Source organism: Haematobia irritans, chromosome 5 (assembly GCF_050003625.1).
Source record: "Haematobia irritans isolate KBUSLIRL chromosome 5, ASM5000362v1, whole genome shotgun sequence".
In the NCBI taxonomy this organism is placed as follows: domain Eukaryota; kingdom Metazoa; phylum Arthropoda; class Insecta; order Diptera; family Muscidae; genus Haematobia; species Haematobia irritans.
Genome location: NC_134401.1, coordinates 66,437,732 through 66,458,050, shown reverse-complemented (window position 1 = coordinate 66,458,050; position 20,319 = coordinate 66,437,732). Strand labels below are relative to the sequence as shown.

General features: G+C 32.3%; 1 protein-coding gene and 3 long non-coding RNA genes across 5 annotated transcripts in view; 1 reads left to right on the top strand and 3 right to left on the bottom strand.

Annotated features, from left to right (window-relative positions):
• Positions 1–6,362: 6,362 nt before the first annotated feature.
• On the bottom strand, positions 6,363–13,108 carry LOC142238797 (mitochondrial potassium channel-like). 2 transcript variants are annotated; one of them, XM_075310521.1, is made up of 3 exons: positions 12,483–13,108; positions 11,194–11,340; positions 6,363–6,812 (listed from the first exon to the last, which is right to left on the bottom strand). In XM_075310521.1, exons 1-3 carry the CDS (start codon positions 12,564–12,566, stop codon positions 6,387–6,389), a joined length of 657 nt encoding a protein of 218 aa, XP_075166636.1. In that variant the 5' UTR covers positions 12,567–13,108; the 3' UTR covers positions 6,363–6,386. The 2 variants fall into 2 exon arrangements, with proteins under 2 accessions (XP_075166636.1, XP_075166635.1); XM_075310520.1 differs by having other exon boundaries at positions 12,497–13,104.
• LOC142238799 (uncharacterized) lies at positions 8,954–10,592 on the top strand. Its single transcript, XR_012722820.1, has 3 exons — positions 8,954–9,320; positions 9,384–9,717; positions 10,445–10,592. It is a non-coding gene; the product is annotated as an uncharacterized LOC142238799 (long non-coding RNA).
• A 1,730-nt stretch (positions 13,109–14,838) lies between the features above and the next one.
• Positions 14,839–20,319, bottom strand: part of LOC142240984 (uncharacterized) — a 69,031-nt gene continuing 63,550 nt past the window's right edge. Inside the window, exon 3 of the long non-coding RNA XR_012723449.1 lies at positions 14,839–15,384. This is a non-coding gene — a long non-coding RNA (uncharacterized LOC142240984). The remainder of the gene's footprint in view (positions 15,385–20,319) is intronic.
• On the bottom strand, positions 16,057–17,737 carry LOC142240983 (uncharacterized). Its single transcript, XR_012723448.1, has 5 exons — positions 17,307–17,737; positions 17,095–17,250; positions 16,811–16,975; positions 16,641–16,746; positions 16,057–16,575 (listed from the first exon to the last, which is right to left on the bottom strand). It is a non-coding gene; the product is annotated as an uncharacterized LOC142240983 (long non-coding RNA).

Below are 20,319 nucleotides of genomic sequence, written 5' to 3'. Positions count from 1 at the left end.
TGTCGTATTCCATCAAGCCATTCAGAAAAATGTTTCAAATTGGGAGGCTCCTTCAGGGTGATGCATTTTTCAACCCATTGCATCTGCTTAGTCGGTGGTAGCTTGGAAACCAACTCACTGAGCAACGTGGGATTATTCAAGTGATGTACGCCACCAGCTGTTTCCAAAAACCGTACCATATTTGTAACCTTTGTAGCGAATTGCACCAATAAATCCAAATTTCCTTCTGGGACGTACGGAAGCGAATTAATTTTATTCAGTTGACTTCTTATTAGCTGCTCAGGGCGACCGAATGTCTCACCTAAAATTTTTATTATTGCTGGAACGTTTGCAGAACTTGACAACAATGCTTCTACAGTTTCCTTTGCGCTGCCGTGAAGAGCCTCGCGAATGCGAATTATGTTCTGCAAAGGGCTGTAGTCGAACTCGTCAGTAGTTTCCTGAAATTCTTCTTTAAAGGCCGGCCACTCCTCTGGCAATCCACTGAATTTAGGAAGTGGGTATATTTTTTTTGCTTTAGCGAAAGTGGAACTCTGGCTATAGGCCGGTACTCTGTTCGGTTTTCGCGTTGAAACTCCATACAAAACCAAAAAATGCGAAAAATTTGCGAAATTTTTTCCATTTGTGATACTTTGTTTTTTCGTGTTGAAAAACTGACGTTTATAGCACGGCGCCATTTGCAATGTGAATTAAGAAATAATTTATTTATTAAAAACTATTTGTGCGGGTTTATAAATCAAACACGGGCCATATTTTTGTTCCGAAACTATACAAAGGGTCAAAGGAATAGCAGATAAATTGCCCAAGGAAAAATAAAATGTTATTTTGTAAAAACAAGCAACACCACCAACTTAATCCAATATCGCTCCCTGTAAAATAGCGCTCCAAGCTACCTAAAAAAACGCCGCTTTCTATGTGCGAAATAATGGTTTCCATAAAAATTTTTCGCAAGAATGAACATAGTACCGGCCTTATGGGAAGAAATATTAGTAAGGGACTCACCATTATTCTGGTTCACATCCGACATAACCTCATTAGTTGCAACCGTATCATTAGTAGTGGCATTCACTAGTTCATTGCGTTCTACACGTTGTGACACCAATCTTAATTCCTGTTTCAAAGCTTGAATGTTGGCTATATTTTCTTCTTTCTGAGCTGTGATTAAATTCTGTAAATTTTTATTCACCGCACCCAGCTGCTGCATCATTTCCCTTTGCAATTCAGCAACTATGCGACACACATCAGGCTGGGAAGATTGCTGTGTCTTACTTCCACTCGCCGGAGTAGGAAGCGGTGCAGGTGAGCTACGCTGTGGTGTAATTGCGTGCGATGGGGCAATAGAAGACGATGTTGCACTTGCGGACGTCGACGCACCGCTTGGGTTAACTTTACCTTGGAACTCCATTTCTACAAATCGTTTTGGTGGCACACCTTTGTTAGATCGTTTGCCTGTCCTTGGTGACTGTGACATGTATTTGTGCAGGCAAAAAATGAATTAGCTTCGCACAAATCAACTACCTCAATCTTCAAAACTTGCTCGATTGACAATTAAGTTGCAATCTAAAGACGTCACGAACAATGAAGACAGTACCAGACAAATTTTTATTGTTAAATCGCCAATTAATCCAAAATAGAATAAAGATGTCGTCCTCAAAATGAATTAAAGAACTCCGTCGTATTGAATGATTTGAGTAATTTATTCTCTACAAAAAATATTGATCACTTATTTGATATATTACAAGTACTTTTTAGATCCTTACATTTTGTTGGACATCTTACATCTAGGACGACAGAAACCAAACTAATACCAACATTTACAAAACAATTTATATATTGAGCGAAAAGGTCAATTGTAAATACATCTTAAATGTTGTCACCACTTACATAAAACAATTTAAAGATAAAAAGAAATAAATAGGAGTAAAAGAAGGATACGAAACAGCTGATTAGCGATGACACTGATCTGCTTTGCCTACAGTGGGTGAGTGGCTCATATTTGTATGATTTGACCATTCAATTGCTTATAACTTTGTCATTTTTCGGCCGTTTTTCTTATAGTTGGTCTTATTACTTACGTTAGAGTATCACCTATATGACCATGAAGATGGTCGGTATTTATACTTTTCTGGCGGAAAAGGTTCATTGTAAAATACGATTTTTTTTTAAATTTGACTTTTACGCATCGATATTTTGATATTTGGACCACTTATCAGTGATAAGTTATATAGGGATGCCAGACGTGCTCTTTTAAAGAGCACATGTGCTCTTTTTTACAAAATGTGCTCTTAAAACAAGGCCAAAAGAGCACGCAAAAGTGCTCTATTTTTAGTTAAGTACTCTTTTTGTGCTCTTTGTATGCTGCTGTTCTAAATGTAAACAAACTTCTTTCAATGACATTTTCACAAAAACACCAAACAAATTACTTACAAAGTATTGTAAGAAAATTAGCTTGAGTTGAAAGTGGTTCATTTTATGTATATGTTATGAACCTTTTTTATGTTTAAATGAATTATTATTATTTATTTTATTTGAATATAAGAATATAAACTGAATGTGCTCTTTTTGCCTCTTCAAAATGTGGCATCCCTACTTATCACAGATCCAATTATACACGATTATTCGTCATCCTAATACCTTTCATTTAAGTACGAACAATATAATCGGAGATATAATTTGTTTAGTGAAAAAAGAGCGAAAAACTAAAAATAACGGAATATCTCAAAAACTGTTCCATAAAAAAAATTGTAAATATTTTTTTTCGAATTCAGCAGATCAAAATACATATGAAAAGTCGACTCTCATCAAGTGTACATTTTCAGTGTAAACTAGTGTTTTTAGCTGCCCTTTTAGATAAATTTAGGACGACGCAAATAAGAGCTCTTTCAAACTGTTAGACAAAGTGCATTTTAAGATAGTTGTAAAAGAATCATTGTGGTCAAGTAAAACACGATTGTTTAGTTGTTTATTAATTTGATTAAACATTTATAAATTCTTACAAATATAATTTTTACACGACTATCACATCACTTTTAACATAAATTTTTGCATTAATAAAAGAATGATGTTGAGTTACAAGTAGCAAGTTACATGTTGCAGCGTCTATCAGCCAGTGTTTTTATTCTCGATGGAGGCAGTGTGTCTGGAAAAATATCTGAAATACTATGACTTTATACCATTTGGAAAGTCAAAAACTGTTCACCAATATACCTTTCACAATTTTAAGCGAAATAACTATGTTTTCAGCATTCATTATCGTTTTTATTTAAATAAATTATAATAAACTAGTTGCGCTTGGTGTTTCATAAAATATAAAATGGCTCTTGTAACAATAGTGAAGGCAAAATACTTTCATGTACATTTCATACTTTTTGATACGCTTCCCCCATCACAGTTGGCGATTGTTGTAGTGTCACTTACGAGTCTGTGGTAGCGATGAGGATGAAATGGAACGTTAAAATGCTGGCAGGATCATAATAGCACAAATATTTGCTAAAACAGCGGTTTTTGTTTGCTGAAAAAGGGACATCAGTAACATGCAGTTGTTTCAGCCAACATTCGAATTCAATTTAATTCACACTTTTAATAAATGTAGAAGTTATAGTATTAAATGATTTACGTGTTTTACTTCAAAATATTTAAAAAAAATGACAAATTTTGTTGCTGGCACAACAAACATTTGTAGTTGTTATAGCAGTAAAAATGTAAGCTATTTCAAATAACGCGGTTTGCTATTTCAGCAGCGATGTTTGTCAAAAACTTTTAGCAAACACGTTTGCTAATTCAGTAGCGTTTGTTTGCTATTTTAGCTGTAAAAAATGATTGCTATTTCAACTAGCGAATGTTTGCTGAAAATACTACATCATACTGCTGCCCTTTTTCAGCAAACAAAATCTGCTGTTTAGCAAACATTTCTGCTGTTCTGAATAACAATTTTTTTTGGGTGTAGTACTCACCTTTAGTGCAATAATTCCAACTTAATACTGGCCTTAAAGGTGGGTATTAAGTTCGAGTTTAGCCGCTAAAATCGTCATTTTTTTACAATTAATTTTGTTTAATAATCCACTTTAAGGAATACAAACTTTGTGAAAATTTGCTTTGGTCTATTCCCCATCAAGTTATATTAAAATTTGCAACAAGTATGTATAATTTTATATCTTTTTTTACTGATTTAGTTTTCACTTTAGCGGCTAAACTCGAACTTAGTACTCACCTTAAAGGTGGGTATTAAGTCCGAGTTTAAGGTGAGTACTAAGTTCGAGTTTAAGGTGAGTATTAAGTTCTTGGTTAAGGTGGGTATTAAGTTCGAGTTTAAGGTGAGTATTAAGTTCGAGTTTAGCCGCTAAAATCGCCATTTTTTCACGATTACTTTTCTCTAATAATACTTTTTAAGGAATACAAACTTTTTGAAAACTTTTTTCACTAAAGTGAAAACTAAAACAGTAAAAAAAGGCCTAAAATTATACATATTTGTTGCAGATTTTATTATAACTTGTTGGGGAATAGCCCAAAGCAAGTTTTCACAAAGTTTGTATTCCTTAAAAAGTATTATTAGAGAAAAGTAATCGTGAAAAAATGGCGATTTTAGCGGCTAAACTCGAACTTAATACTCACCTTTAGCCTCTAAAAACATGATTTTTTCACGATTACTTTTCTTTAATAATCCATTTTAAGGAATACAAACTTTGTGAAAATTTGCTTTGGGCTTTTCCCCATCAAGTTATAATAAAATTTGCAACAAATATGTATAATTTCATGCATTTTTCTTACTGATTTAGTTTTTACAGTAGCGATATTAGCGGCTAAACTCGAACTTAATACTCACCTTTAGCCGCTAAAATCAAAAATAAATCTATTATAGCAGAGTAACATTATAACTTTTTTTGGTAAATTTTAATATAACTTGTTGGGAAAATGTCCAAAGCAACACTTGAAAAAGTTTATTTTCTTTGAAATGAAATGATCACTTTATTTATTTATTTCATAAAGAGTCAAGTCGCTAGACCATATATGACCCAAAAACTACACTATTCTTTGAATAATTGACTTAATTTATAACATTAATTAGAATAAAAAATATAATAAAAAGAATCACCGGCTACTCTATAGTCTCGATTAATTGATATTACAAACAAATTTACTAAAATAATGACAATAATAACTATTCAACATTGCCTAGCTTATAGTCTAGAAATGAGAATATAGGATTAAATGTTTATAAATTTGTGTAAATTAGCATAACATTAATAATAAAAAAATAATAATAATAAATAAATAATAAGAAAAACTAATACTGAGAAATTACAAAAATGTATAATACAGAAAAAAACTAAAGAATTATAGAATTATATCTACTTCATATTAGAGTTCATCATTACCTATTAGTTAAAGTAGGCATGAGAACCAGTTCATATTTTAGTTCATTTATTAATATTTTTTTTTAGTGAAAAAATAACGATTTTAGCGGCTAAAGGTGAGTATTAAGTTCGAGTTTAGCCACTAAAATCGTCATTTTTTCACTAAAGTGAAAACTAAATCAGTAAAAAAAATGCATACAATTATACACATTTTTGCAGATTTCATAATAACTTGAAGGGGAATAGCCCAAAGCAAATTTTCACAAAGTTTATATTCCTTAAAATGGATTATTAAAGAAAAGTAATCGTGAAAAAATGACGATTTTAGCGGCTAAACTCGAACTTAATACCCACCTTAAACTCGAACATAGTACTCACCTTAAAGGTGAGTACTATGTCCGGCTTTTTCACCAAACCACTAAATTAAAAGTACACATATATTTATGAAGACTATTATATTTTGATCGAGTCTTGCCAAATAATGGATGGAAAAGATCCAAGGAATTGTTTGCAAATAATTTTATATTTCTAAATTAATTAATTAAAAAAAGTAACCGTGAAAACAAGTTGGTTTTCAGCTTGAAAAGTGAACATAGTACTCAGATTTAAGGTGGATATTAAATTCGAGTTTAGCCGCTAAAATCGTGAAAATTTGCTTTGCGCTATTCCCCATCAAGTTATAATAAAATTTGCAACAAATATGTATAATCGTATGCCTTTTTTACTGATTTAGTTTTCACTTTAGCGGCTAAACTCGAACTTAGTACTCACCTTTAGCCGCTAAAATCGACAGTTTTTGACGACTACTTTTCTCTAATAATCCTTTATAAAGAATATAAACTTCGTGCAAAATTTGCTTTGGGGTATTTTTATAAATAAAATAATAATAATAAAATTGACATCAAAGAGGAATAAATTTATACTGATTTTACCGACTTATTTTCGATTTAAGGGCTAAACTAGAACTTAATACCCACCTTATTAGTAAAAATCATAAGAAACTAGACATGTGTTGTAATTTCAATATTTATTTCATGACGACTTTACAGCCCAGCGGTATAACCATCGCGTATGTCGATGGAAAAAACTTCCCCAAGATTCGACTACATTTCGTCTTTGATCTTTCACAGACATACTTACATTGTTGTTCTTCCACTCAGTCAACAACTCAGACACTTTATTTTCTAATGATTTGATACTGTTAACTACATTGTCATCTAAAGATCTCTGCGCGTAAAGAATTTTTTGGTGTTGCGAGTGCATAAAAATTGAATATACTAGTGCAATGAATGAACTTGCAACCGTTCCAATAATGCTAATGACTTTTATAAAGTTGGTATGCAATTTTTCCTTTTCGTACGAATCATTAATGGCTGTTGAAAATTCCGTAAACAATATTTGCTCCTTCTTGTCAGCTTCTTTATATTGGTCGGAGAAATATTTTTCTGATTCACATAACTGAAAAAGAAAGGAAAATTGCTGTTTCTTAGCTAAATTATCAGAGAATTGAGCTAAAATGGGAATGGAAAACTGTAAATATATTTGTATAAATTAGTAAATACGAACTTTTAATTAACATTCTATTCTATCCATTATCCTGTGCTTTTTAAATAGCCCAAGTTTTTTTTATATACCTAAGAAATTTATTAGCAGACACAGCAGAAAAATCTGCAAAAGTACCACTATGTGGACAGGGTAACAACTACGTGCAACTGTTTTACAAAAAAAAAAAACTATCCTGCACTCATAGAAAAAAGTCTGTTGTTAATAGCAAACGCTGTCTGCTGTTTTTCAGCTGTTGTTTTAGCAGATTTTTTGCTAAAACAGCAAACAATCTGTTATTTTGGAACAGCAGACATACTGCAGAAAAGTAAGTAGTTTGCTGAAATTTTCTGCTGATCCGAATAAAATTATAGTCTCTCCCATGGCCATAAGCGTAGGAAGGCCTCTGGGGAGGGGGCTTAGACCCCCCCAGAAAAATTTTAGCCCCCCCCAGAATTTGAAACTCTATTTATGATTTTCCATTTTTCAATAAATGTCAATAGTTTTTTTTTAATTTTTATAAAAATTAAACAAGTATATACAATCGCACAAATTTCAGCTAAGGACTTTCATGAACAATCGAATTACTTGGGTTGTGGTAGCAGTTGCCGATGGCAATGTTTGAAGTCAGATATTTATGAAATAAAGCTGTGGTTGAACTTATGGTTGATTTAGTTTAGTCAATTTAATTAAAAAAATAGTAATTGATATTAAAACTATTCTTTCAAAAAATAAGATATTAATAATGCTGCAAAAAAGCGTTGCCAAAAAAGTAGTGAAAATGTTCTTTTTTGGTCTAGAAGTGGTGCAAAATTGGCGGAGAATCAATGAATGTAATATGAGCTTGTCATAGGACAAATGTCCACCGTTTCAACAGCCGTTGCAATGAATTTGCATCACTTCTTAAGGTGAGAACCGAATTCAGTGTTTTGAATTTGAATTAAAAAATGTTTTCCCAAATAAATAATTTTTATATTGTTTTTATGATTTTTAATGCATTCTGACGCTTGTTTGAAACGTTTTTCCTGGAATAATTTCCAAAATTATCGATTTTTCTATAATGGATTTAGCAGTTTTGTGGCAAAATTTGAATAATTTGTACCAATTTATTTATTCTTACTCTTTTTTTAAACTATTTGAATAAAAAGAAAACAAAAAATTACACATTAAAATATGAAAAAAATAAGTAAAAAAACTTCCTGTGTAGTTAAAATAATTGAGGACATTTTTAGAAGTACTTTTAAAGTTGTTCCTTTAGAACAACTCACAATTTTTTTGCTGGGAAAAGTGTGGAACTACTTTTAGTTGCTTTATTATAAATTGTTTGTCAAGTTATTTTGATGTCTAATTTTTTATTTAATTTTATGAAATAAAACATTAATTGAACCTATAAGTTCAGTCTATAAATTTTAGCTAGGGGGGCTATAGCCCCCCCTAGGAAAATTGTCTAGCTACGCTAATGCCCATGGCTGAATAAGGAGGTTGAATCACGATAACAAAAACAACAAATTTCAATATGTTGTTTACAATTTTAAGAAGTCAAAATCAGCTGATAAAAGAATCGTATGGCATTGGTAAAAGTGGCAATTATTTATTCTTTCAATTGTCCTAAAAAAATAATTAAAATCCAGAGAAAAATAAAGGTTCAAATTTAATTGTGAAGTGGATAATTCAAAATAAGACTATAATACCCACCAAAGTTAATAATGGAAGTCAGTCAAATGGATCTTCGCCATATATTAACAAAAACAGTTTATGATGCAGTTTAAAAACTGATGTGCGTGGTATTTTGGGTTTGGAATATGTTATCAAGATACTCAAGTCATCTTTGAACAATTCTCCAGCTATGAATGCGCGAGTTTGTTTGAGATGCATTTGCTATGCAGTGTCATTTTGAGAGCTGCAATCACCATGAACATATGATTTTGACATCTTAAAATTTTGTCGAAATAAAAAAATTGTAATCATATGGGCCCATGATTTAACCTTCTTGTTCAGCCATGTTCTCTCCAGTCAAATGGACAATAGTAAACTGGTACACATTATAAAACTTCAAACGTTAAAAACAATTAGTATTTTTTTGATTATGCAATAACATTTGTGAACAAACAACACTTTTTAGTAATTTACATTTTAAGGTGGGTTCGAGTTTAGCCGCTATTTCTTCACGATTATTTTTCTCTAGTTACTGGATTGCATTCGCGTACTTTTCAGCAATTTTAAGCAAAGAGAGTAAAATGCACATTTACTCTTTTGCTAGTTTTTATTGGATAATTATCGCTAGAAAAGTACGCGAACAGACCCAATGTTGGTTTTGACAAATGTCAACGTCGATATGTCAAACGCCAACGCCGTCAAAGCATCACTTTTAAACGAAAACACGAGACAAGCCGGGAAAATAGAAAAATTATTTTGTGTTGTTTGGTAAGTTTTGAATTGTATAATATTGTATTCCTTTGAAAGACCTTTTGTTTTTATAATTTTTAGATTGGAAAATTGCATACAAACGGTTATGGATTCAATCCTAGTTTCGACTAAACATAAAGTTTTGCAACGGTGGATTACTCCCACTGGAATGTTGGTGACATTTCTGAGTGTTTCAAACCTACTCTAAATTTTTCATCGCAATGGGAAATGGTGTTCAGGCTCGGCTATTAAAAGGAGATTCCTTGTCTTTGAGCTTCCTCACTCAGTGACAAGAGAGAAGTTCAACACTGCTGTATCATAAGGGACTGAATAGTCAAAGTGGGCCTAAAATAACGGGCTGCCACTATAGCTAACCTAAACTGTACCCGAATGTTTCACAATTGGCACCTTAAATGTGAGTATTAAAACCAGGACAACATTACAACCTTGCTATTTTACTAAATACGACCTTAAGAGAATAATGTATGCTTTTAGTTTTAACCATTTTAATTTTTGCTAAAAGTACCTATTTGAACTTTGATGACGTCGTTCAATACAATACCTATAAATAAAAACAGTTTACAAAATAAAATTTTTGTCAAGTATATTTGATGTGAGGTGATTTTTTTATGTATTTTTATCTCCTGAATTCGAATATAGAAGTTAAATTTTTATATTCAACACGTTTTGAGATATACTTACATTTTTAGTTTTTTACTAGACGCGAGAAATGTCCGCTTATATCGTTGAATCTGTGAAAAGTTAAGTGGTTCTAAATATATCGATAAAAATTGAGCACTTTTCATCATGTTTTACAGTGATTCTGTGCCGGTGGAAAAGTGAAATAACATCCGGTTTTTCTTTATGCTCGTAAAAGTGATACTTTAACGTAAGAATAATCCACACATCCACATTTGTTCGACATAATCGTACATTTTTAACTCGAGAAATGATTTTTCTAATGAAAAAGGACAAAAATATATATAAGTATATCTCAAAAACTTTTTCATTAAAAAATTTTTAACCTTAATTTTCGAATTCACTTGATGAAAATACATAAAAAGCAACCTCTAATCAAATGTAAATTGTAGTGTAAACTAGTGTAGTTACTAATTGCTTTTTCCAACTTCTTTTCATTACAGATTGTTATGTTTTATCCGCGTGTATAAGGCCAAAGAAGAAAAATAAACGTAAATAAATCTTGTACAACACTTCAACTCAACTTCCAATACTTCGATGGAATTCAATTTATTTCACACATTTAATAAATGTAGAAGTTATTGTGTTAAATGATTTACGGGTTTCATTTCACCATATCCTTAAAAACGACAGTAAAAATGCTAGCTATTTCAACTAACGCAGTATGCTATTTCAGCAGCGATGTTTGTCAAAAATTTTTGCTAATTCAGCAGCATTTGTTTGCTATTTTAGCTGTAAAAAATGTTTGCTGTTTCAACTAACGAATGTTTGCTGAAACAACTACATGCTATTGCTGTCCCTTTTTCAGCAAACAAAATCTGCTGTTTTAGCAAACATTTTTGCTATTATGAGTAACAAAATTTTTTGGGTGTGCAAACATTTCCAAAATGATTGTGGAAGAACGAATCAAGGAGTCTTGAGATTGAAAGCAATCTCAATGTATCTACCGTTGGGATAATTATGTTGTCGTTTTGAGAGTAACGCTGCACTAAAGAATATATTTTAGGCAAAATGTATTATCCGAGAATATTGAATGAATCTACATATTCCAGTTTTCTTAATTTTTGGGATATGCAATTTAGCGGGATGTGGAGCTAATTTGAAACCAATGTAGCGATGATCTATAAGACTATGTTAGTTTAAAACTGTTCAATCGGTACCTTATCTAAACATTAAACATTTTCTCACTCACGTCTATTTCCCTCCGTGCCAAATCCAAATAGGTTTCCTTTGCACGATTTATTTTCATATCTTTGTAAATGTGGGTTAGATCATTTCGTATGACGTCCAGACGTCGCATCAACTCCCGTTTCTCTTCGCCCGCTGCAAGAAGTTGTGACTGGAAGAAAAAATTGAGCAATGAGGATGCAGAAGACGGTTAAGGTCAGTACTATGTTCGCTTTTCGCGTTGAAATATTCGCGGTTACTTTATTAAAACAGTTCAATGTAAAGCAGATAAATTAACTCAATTGGTGCGCAGTTTCTTGTTAATCGAGATTTTGGGAAGACTTTACAGGAATATGTTCGTTTTCATTTATAATTTTGATTATTTCAGTAAAAGTAATCGCGAAAATATAGTGATTTTCAACTCGAAAATATAGTACCCACATTTAAGACCGGTACTATGTTTCCTTTTCGCGTTGAAATTTTGGCGGTTACTTTATTAAAATAGCTTAATTCAAAGCAGAAAATTGAGTTCGATTTCGTCAAGATTTAACAAGAATATGCCCTTCCAGCATTTCAAAGATCCATTTCATCCTCATCGCTACCACAGACTCGTAAGTGACACTGCAACAATCGCCAACTGTGATGGGGGAAGCGTATGAAAAAGTATGAAATGTACATGAAAGTATTTTGCCTTCACTATTGTTACAAGAGCCATTTTATATTTTGTGATTGTTTTTCAGATATTTTACAGACACGCTGCCTCCATCGGGAATAAAAACACTGGCTGATAGACGCTGCAACCTGTAACTTACCACTTGTAAATCAACATCATTCTATCGTTAATGAAAAAAAAAAATATGTTAAATGTGATGTGATAGTCGTATAAATGTTATATTTACGAGAATTTATAAATGTTTAATAAAATTAATAAACATCTAAACAATCGTGTTTTACTTGACCACAATGATTCTTTTACAACTATCTTAAAATGCACTTTGTCTGATTGTTTGAAGGGGCTCTTATTGGCGTCCTTCTAAATGTATCTAGAAGGGCACCTAATAATTACACTCATGCGATATTTTTTGGAGTAACTTGGCGTGGTACAACTTCTCAATATTGACGGCGCTTTTCCGAGGAGTTTTGGATATCGTATACGACTGTTTTCGACCTAGTGGGGATTCTCAGAAGCGCCCCAAATTCAAAAAATGTTGGCAGGGAAAACTGCGCATCAATTTAATTAATTTATCTGCTATATATTGAACTGTTTTATTAAACCACGAACATTTCAACGCGAAAAGCGAACATAGTACTTACTTTAAAACACAAACCTTTATATCCATTACGTGCGCTTGAGAAATACGCACATCTTCCATATATGTTGTCTTTTCTACATAGCATACTAATCTCTGGATTAGCGTTCCAGCATGAAAATATTTGTACTTTGAATTACGCGTGCTTGTACGAGTTGAACAACAAATTGTATGCGAGCTAGAAAAATTTGCACCTATCCGGATCATAGTAGGATATGCGATATGAAACGGCACTTTAACCTTTCTTATTACTGTGTTTGTGAAGAATCTAAAGGCTGGTTATGCATTCAAAAACGGCTCGTAAGCGTATCGTAGCGTGTCATCTATTTGTTTTGATACACACAAACACAACCCATACAAACGATTACCCAACGTTAGGAAAACGTAAAAGTTTCGTAAATAAAAAACAAACAAAAAATACGTCTTGTTTTCGTATCAGATGATCAAAACACAAGCGATTGAAAGAAGAAAAATCCTAATGGCGTGAAAATATATTTCATTAAAAATGTACTATTGCGTTGTTTTCGTTTGAAATGGACGATGAGATATTAATATTAGGGCTGCTTTCTTTTAGCACTGGATGGATGTCCTAATCATTTACTTGCGTGAAGATACCGACGTAGGTAACTTTTTAAATTACAACAAACAACGAAATTACAGGGTGACACAGAGTTGCAAAACCATATAAAATGCTAATATTACGGAATTTATCAACTGTGGAGGCGGGAGCCACCGTGGTGCAATGGTTAGCATGCCCGCCTTGCATACACAAGGTCGTGGGTTCGATTCCTGCTTCGACCGAACACCAAAAAGTTTTTCAGCGGTGGATTATCCCACCTCAGTAATGCTGGTGACATTTCTGAGGGTTTCAAAGCTTCTCTAAGTGGTTTCACTGCAATGTGGAACGCCGTTCGGACTCGGCTATAAAAAGGAGGTCCCTTGTCATTGAGCTTAACATGGAATCGGGCAGCACTCAGTGATAAGAGAGAAGTTCACCAAATGTGGTATCACAATGGACTGAATAGTCTAAGTGTGCCTGATACATCGGGCTGCCACCTAACCTAACCTAACCTAACTGTGGAGGCCATAAAAAGTTTGGAATAACAAAATATGACCACAAATTTAGTAAATATATTGAATGAAGATATTTTTAAATGATTTTTGCTTAGATATGGACGCGTTATTTTAATTTATTATTATTTATATTTATTTTATTTATTTATTTATCCTGCACAGCAATTTTGGTTAAAAAGTATTTCCTCTTATTGATTTAGTGAAAAGCTACGTTAGGTTCAAATATATAAAGAAAAGCAAAAACTCTTAAAATACAATTAAAGAATTAAGAGAAAATATTATAATTTAAAAGGAAACAAAAGATAAAAATAATTATGTGAAGTATTAATTTAAGGCCGGTATGCACCTCTAGCGAAAAATTTCATTCCCATAAGAAATGCATTGCTATTTATGCTAACGAAATTTTCGGTAGCGTTCAATTTCGTAAGCTGGTACGCACCTCTAATGAAAATAACAGGGTTGTCAAAAGCATATTTTGGCAGCAAACATTTAATTTATTACAATCATTGTGTGCGTAAAAGTTTTAAAAGGTCTGTAAATAATAAACAATTTATTTGAGGAATATTTGGAACATATATTAACAATTTTTAAAAACGATTATCTGGTTTAAAATTTGTGTACACAGCCCTGCTTTTTTGTTGTAGACTTAAATAAATTTTTGCTACCGAAAATTTCGCGAGAGGTGCATACCGGCCTTTAAGGCAAAAAGAAAATATGTAGCATATGCTGTTAATATTGGTTTGATAATAGATTTGAATAATGATTTCTCTTGATAACATGGTTTTGAATTTGACGTCGCCACGTCGAAAACAATCGTATACAGTATCCAAAACTCGTCAGAATGTAAAGTAAAACACGATTATTTAGATGTTTATTAATTTCATTAAACATTTATAAATTCTTATAAATATAACATTTACACCACTATCACAACATATTTAATATAATTTTTTTCATTACCCAATAAACACAAACGTTTGAAAAATGCTAAATTTCAACAATTTTTCAAACATTTTTTCAAAGGATTAGGGTAATATTCATGTTGAGAAATTGTTGAGAAAATCGCGTTCTCAACAAAAAACAGACATTACCCTCAACAGTGAAATTCAACACATTAGCAATAATATCTCAAGTGTTATCCTCAAATTGAAATGCATCGCTACTCAATAATTTGTCAAACAATTTTCGATGCGAGTCAAATTCAAAATTAACATCGTTGCAAATACTTTTCAACCTAAATTTGTATGAATGATATCCCCACTTCAAATTGAAAGTCAAAGCCAAAATTCTATGAATTTTGTATAATTTATTCATTTTTATCAAAATATATACTAATACACTACACTACATAATATACTACAATACCAATTGATAAATAATAATCAAATCAAACAAATCAAACAAATAAGAACAAAAAAAAAAAAAACAAACAAACAACAAAACTTTAAATATCTTAGACATTATTAGTAAACACTTTTGCATTGATAATTCGATTTCCTTCCTTTTGGTGTCATAAAACAGCATTAAAATTTATTAACATGCGGGCAATTTGAAATTAGGAACGTACTGGACCGCGTGTTAGAATTGATTTCCAGTAGAAGAAATTCACAAAATATCCATTTTAAACTGATAATAGCATATGAATTAAACTGACGATGTGATGCACATTTCCATCCAGAAGTAGTTGATTTCAACAACTTGTTGTTTTTAACAATTTTAATTGGTTGCACTTGTAATGTTTCTGGAAACTTTTTCTTGTCGATAAGCCACTCATTTTTATTGATCAGCTTCTTATTGTTTGCAAGAATGTAGCATCCAAAGATTTTAGTTTTCTGCAAAGAGATTTAAATTTTATGTTTAATTAAATGTTTAAGTTAGAATAAAGTTTAATTTGGTTTAATAGTGATCGTTAAAATTTGTATACTACTTTTTGGTACATCCCTGCCAGAGTAGAAATGTCATAAGTCGAACATTATTTTGTCTTGTCAAAAGCCCCCGCCTTCCACCATCTTGGTTGAGAGCATCTTTTCTTGTCATTGATTTTTCTTGCTATCGATAAGCCTATTGGTGCGGTTAAAATTTATCCATATCGTTGGAAATTATAGGTAATATTGTTTACCATTAACTATATTAAAAACACCCTGAATAAAACCACCTGCTCTGTTTATATATTGAAAATACTAAACTATCGCGTTTTTATTTTTCTTTATATTTGCATATCTTTCGCAATCGGCGAACAGGACTAGTGTAATATTCAAGTTGAAAAATTGTTGAGAAAATCGCGTTCTCAACAAAAAACAGACATTACCCTCAACAGTGAAATTCAACACATTAGCAATAATATCTCAAGTGTTATCCTCAAATTGAAATGCATCGCTACTCAATAATTTGTCAAACAATTTTCGATGCGAGTTCAAATTCAAAATTAACATCGTTGCAAATACTTTTCAACGTAAATTTGTATGAATGATATTCCCACTTCAAATTGAAAGTCAAAGCCAAAATTCTATGAATTTTGTATAACTTATTCATGTTCATCAAAATAAAATATATAATAATACATTACACTACATAATACACTACAATACCAATTGATAAATAATAATATTATTAAACATATCGACAAATAAGAAAAAAAAACAACAAAACTTTATCTTAAACATTATTAGTAAACACTTTTGCATTGATAATTCGATTTTCTTCCTTTTGGTTCCTTCCTTTTATTAACATGCGGGCAATTTGAAATTAGGAACGTACTGGACCGCGTGTTAGAATTGATTTTCAGCAGAAGGAATTCACAAAATATCCATTTTAAACTGATAATAGCATATGAATTAAACTGACGATGTGATGCACATTTTCATCCAGAAGTTGTTGATTTCAACAATTTGTTGTTTTTAACAATTTTCATTGGTTGCACTTGTAATGTTTCTGGAAACTTTTTCTTGTCGATAAGCCACTCATTTTTCATTGGTCAGCTTCTTATTGTTTGCAGGAATGTAGCATCCAAAGATTTTAGTTTTCTGCAAAGAGATTTAAATTTAGTGACTTCTTTAAAGTGTTGATTTAATTTTTCATATTGACGTACCAATTCTTATAAACTATTTGAAGCAGTTCCAGTTAATTGTCCACCATTTTTTCATTGGTCAGCTTTTTAATGTTTTCAAGAACGTAGAATCCATAATTTTAGTTTTCTGCAAAGAGATATACATTTAGTGACTTCCTTAAAGTTTTATTTCATTTTTTATTTTCACTTACCTATTTTTATAAACTATTTGGTTATTTGTCTAAAATTTTCCTTTTTTTATTTCTTGCAATTGACCACGAACTTCGTTGCACAAATAAGTATTGAAAACCACATGGTTTTTTCATTGCATTTTAGGGTAGTGTTTTGTCAAAGTTTTCTCATATTATCTTCAACACCTTTTCAAAGATTTCGTCAAAATTTTGGCAAATTGGAAGTAATTCGCAAACAATTTGAAGATGTATTGAAGATGAGCTATTTCAAGTCAAGTTGAATTTATGTTGAAAATTATATTTACCCTCAAACTGAAAAGTTGTTGCATTTGAAAAACGCTCATCCTGTGTTTATTGGGTAATAATAGAATGATGGGGATTTACAAGTGGCAAGTTACATGTTGCAGCGTCTATCAGCCAGTGTTTTTATTCTCCATGGAGGCAGCGTGTCTGTAAAATATCTGAAAAACAATCACTTTATTCCATTTGGAAAGTCAAACATTGTTCACCAATATACCTTTTACAATTTTAAGCGAAATAACTATGTTTTCAGCTCTTCATTATCGATTTTATTTAAATGAATTATAAGAAGTTAGTTGCGCTTGGTGTTTCACAAAATATAAAACGGCAATAACAATAGTGATGGCAAAATACTTTCATGTACATTTTATACTTTACGCTTCCCCCATGACAGTTGGCGATTGTCGTGCAGTGTCACTTACGAGTCTGTGGTAGCGATGAGGATGAAATGGAAAATTGAAATGCTGACAGGGGTGTTGCTGTTTCGTTGTATGCTTTGAGGGAGTACATTCCAGATACTTATCATATGTGTGAAGAAATGCCAAGTTGAAAGCAGACTTCGATGCCTCAAAGAAGCACATTTCCTACCCCAGTTAGATCTCTCGAAGCGAAACCTCTCATATAAGTACCCTGCGCCCATAGAAAAATTATTACCAGAGAAGATACTTAACTATATGCTTGAAAATGCATATTACATATGCATTCTGCATATTTGGTATGTTCACGCATATTTTGCACTTTCTTGTTTATAAAAGCATATATTTGGGTTTTTCCAAAAATAAAAGGAAACATGTCTAAATTTTCTACAAAAATGTTACTAATATTGAAAACAAAAAAATCTGGAAAGATTTTTAACACCGAGGCTGTTTGGTTTCTTATCTCGCTTATATAAAGCAAAATTTTTCGAGTCTGACGAACGCAATTATAAAATTTTAAACTCGAAGATTAGAGTCTAAGGAATATATTCATATTCTAGAAGAAATTCGAGCTTCTGTATCTACTTTGGAAGACAAAGATTACTCTTTAAAACTCAATACTATTCTCCGAAGAAATAAGGGGTACTAATCTCTTAAAGAAATTAATCAAATTTTACGTTTTGGTATAGATTCCAAGGATCCATATGTCAAAAAACAACAGAGCTGACAATTTTTTCATACTGCCCCGTATCATCTGCAGACGTTGAAAGAAGTTTTTCAGCATATGGAAGTATATTGACAGAAAAAAGGAAATTTGTTTCTTTTGACAACTTGAAACACCATCTAATAATTTATTGTAATAGAAAAACGATGAGAATTTGAATTAAATAAAAAAATCTATATTACACGAATTTTAGCAGCTTTTATTTTGTTTATTTTTAATGCATATTTTTCAGTTTTAAGGTCATATTTAAAGCGCTTATTTTGGCTTTTTTCGTGCTTGAAAATATCTTCTTTGATTATTACCATTCGGGCTCAAATCGATACCGTACGCTTTAGCTACACAGGTAGTTCTTTTAATTAAATTTTTTATAACTCGCTTTTTCATATTTTTAATGGGTAATGTCGACTTTTTTGTTTCAAATAGGTTAAAAACAGAGCAAGAATTCATAAAATGGTACAAATTATTTAACCCTCCGATGAGTGACAGTTCTGAACTTCACAGTTCTGAAAAGGTCCCTACGGACCTTTTTTGTAAATCATGTTTTTTTTTCATATATATTTTTTTTTTGATTTTTATACCCTCCACCATAGGATGGGGGTATATTAACTTTGTCATTCCGTTTGTAACACATCGAAATATTGCTCTAAGACCCCATAAAGTATATATATTCTGGGTCGTGGTGAAATTCTGAGTCGATCTAAGCATGTCCGTCCGTCCGTCCGTCTGTCCGTCTGTCCGGCTGTCCGTCCGTCTGTGGAAATCACGCTAACTTCCGAACGAAACTAGCTATCGACTTGAAACTTGGCACAAGTAGTTGTTATTGATGTAGGTCGGATGGTATTGAAAATGGGCCATATCGGCCCACGTTTACGTATAGCCCCCATATAAACCGATCCCCAAATTTGGCTTGCGGAGCCTTCCGGAGCAGCTAAATTCATCCGATCCGGTTGAAATTTGGTACGTGGTCTAAGTATACGGTCTCTAACAACCATGCAAAAATTGGTCCATATCGGTCCATAATTATATATAGCTCCCTTATAAACCGATCCCCAGATTTGACCTCCGGAGCCTCTTGGAGGGGCAAAATTCATCCGATCCGGTTGAAATTTGGTACCTGATGTTAGTATATGGTCTCTAACAACCATGCAAAAATTGGTCCATATCGGTCCATAAATATATATAGCTCCCATATAAACCGATCCCCAGATTTGACCTCCGGAGCCTCTTGGAGGAGCAAACTTCATCCTACCCGATTGAAATTTGGTACGTGGTGTTAGTATATGGTCTCTAACAACCATGCAAAAACTGGTCCATATCGGTCCATAATTATATATAGCTCCCATATAAACCGATCCCCAGATTTGACCTCCGGAGGCTCTTTGAGGGGCAAAATTCATCCGATCCGTTTGAAATTGGGTACCTGATGTTAGTATACGGTCTCTAACAAGCATGCAAAAATTGGTCCATATCGGTCCATAATTATATATAGCTCCCATATAAACCGATCCCCAGATTTGAACTCTGGAGCCTCTTGGATGAGCAAAATTCATCCGATCCAATTGAAATTTAGTACGTGGTGTTAGTATATGGTCTCTAACAACCATGCAAAAATTCGTCCATATCGGTCCATAATTATATATAGCTCCCATATAAACCGATCCCCAGATTTGACCTCCGGAGCCTCTTGGAGGGGCAAGATTCATCCGATCCGTTTGAAATTGGGTACCTGATGTTAGTATACGGTCTCTAACAAGCATGCAAAAATTGGTCCATATCGGTCCATAATTATATATAGCTCCCATATAAACCGATCCCCAGATTTGACCTCCGGAGCCTCTTGGAGGAGCAAAAGTCATCCGATGCGGTTGAAATTTGGTACATTTCGTTAGTATATGGCCTCTAACAGCCATGTAAAAATGGTCAAATTTTATTACTATAGAAAGTTTTGTCAAAATTTCATTTCTATAGAAAGTTTTGTAAAAAGTTTATTTCTATAGCAATGTTTGCCAACATTTTATTTCCATAGAAAATTTTGTCAAAATTTTATTTCTATAGAAAATTTTGTAAAAAATTTATTTCTGTAGAAAATT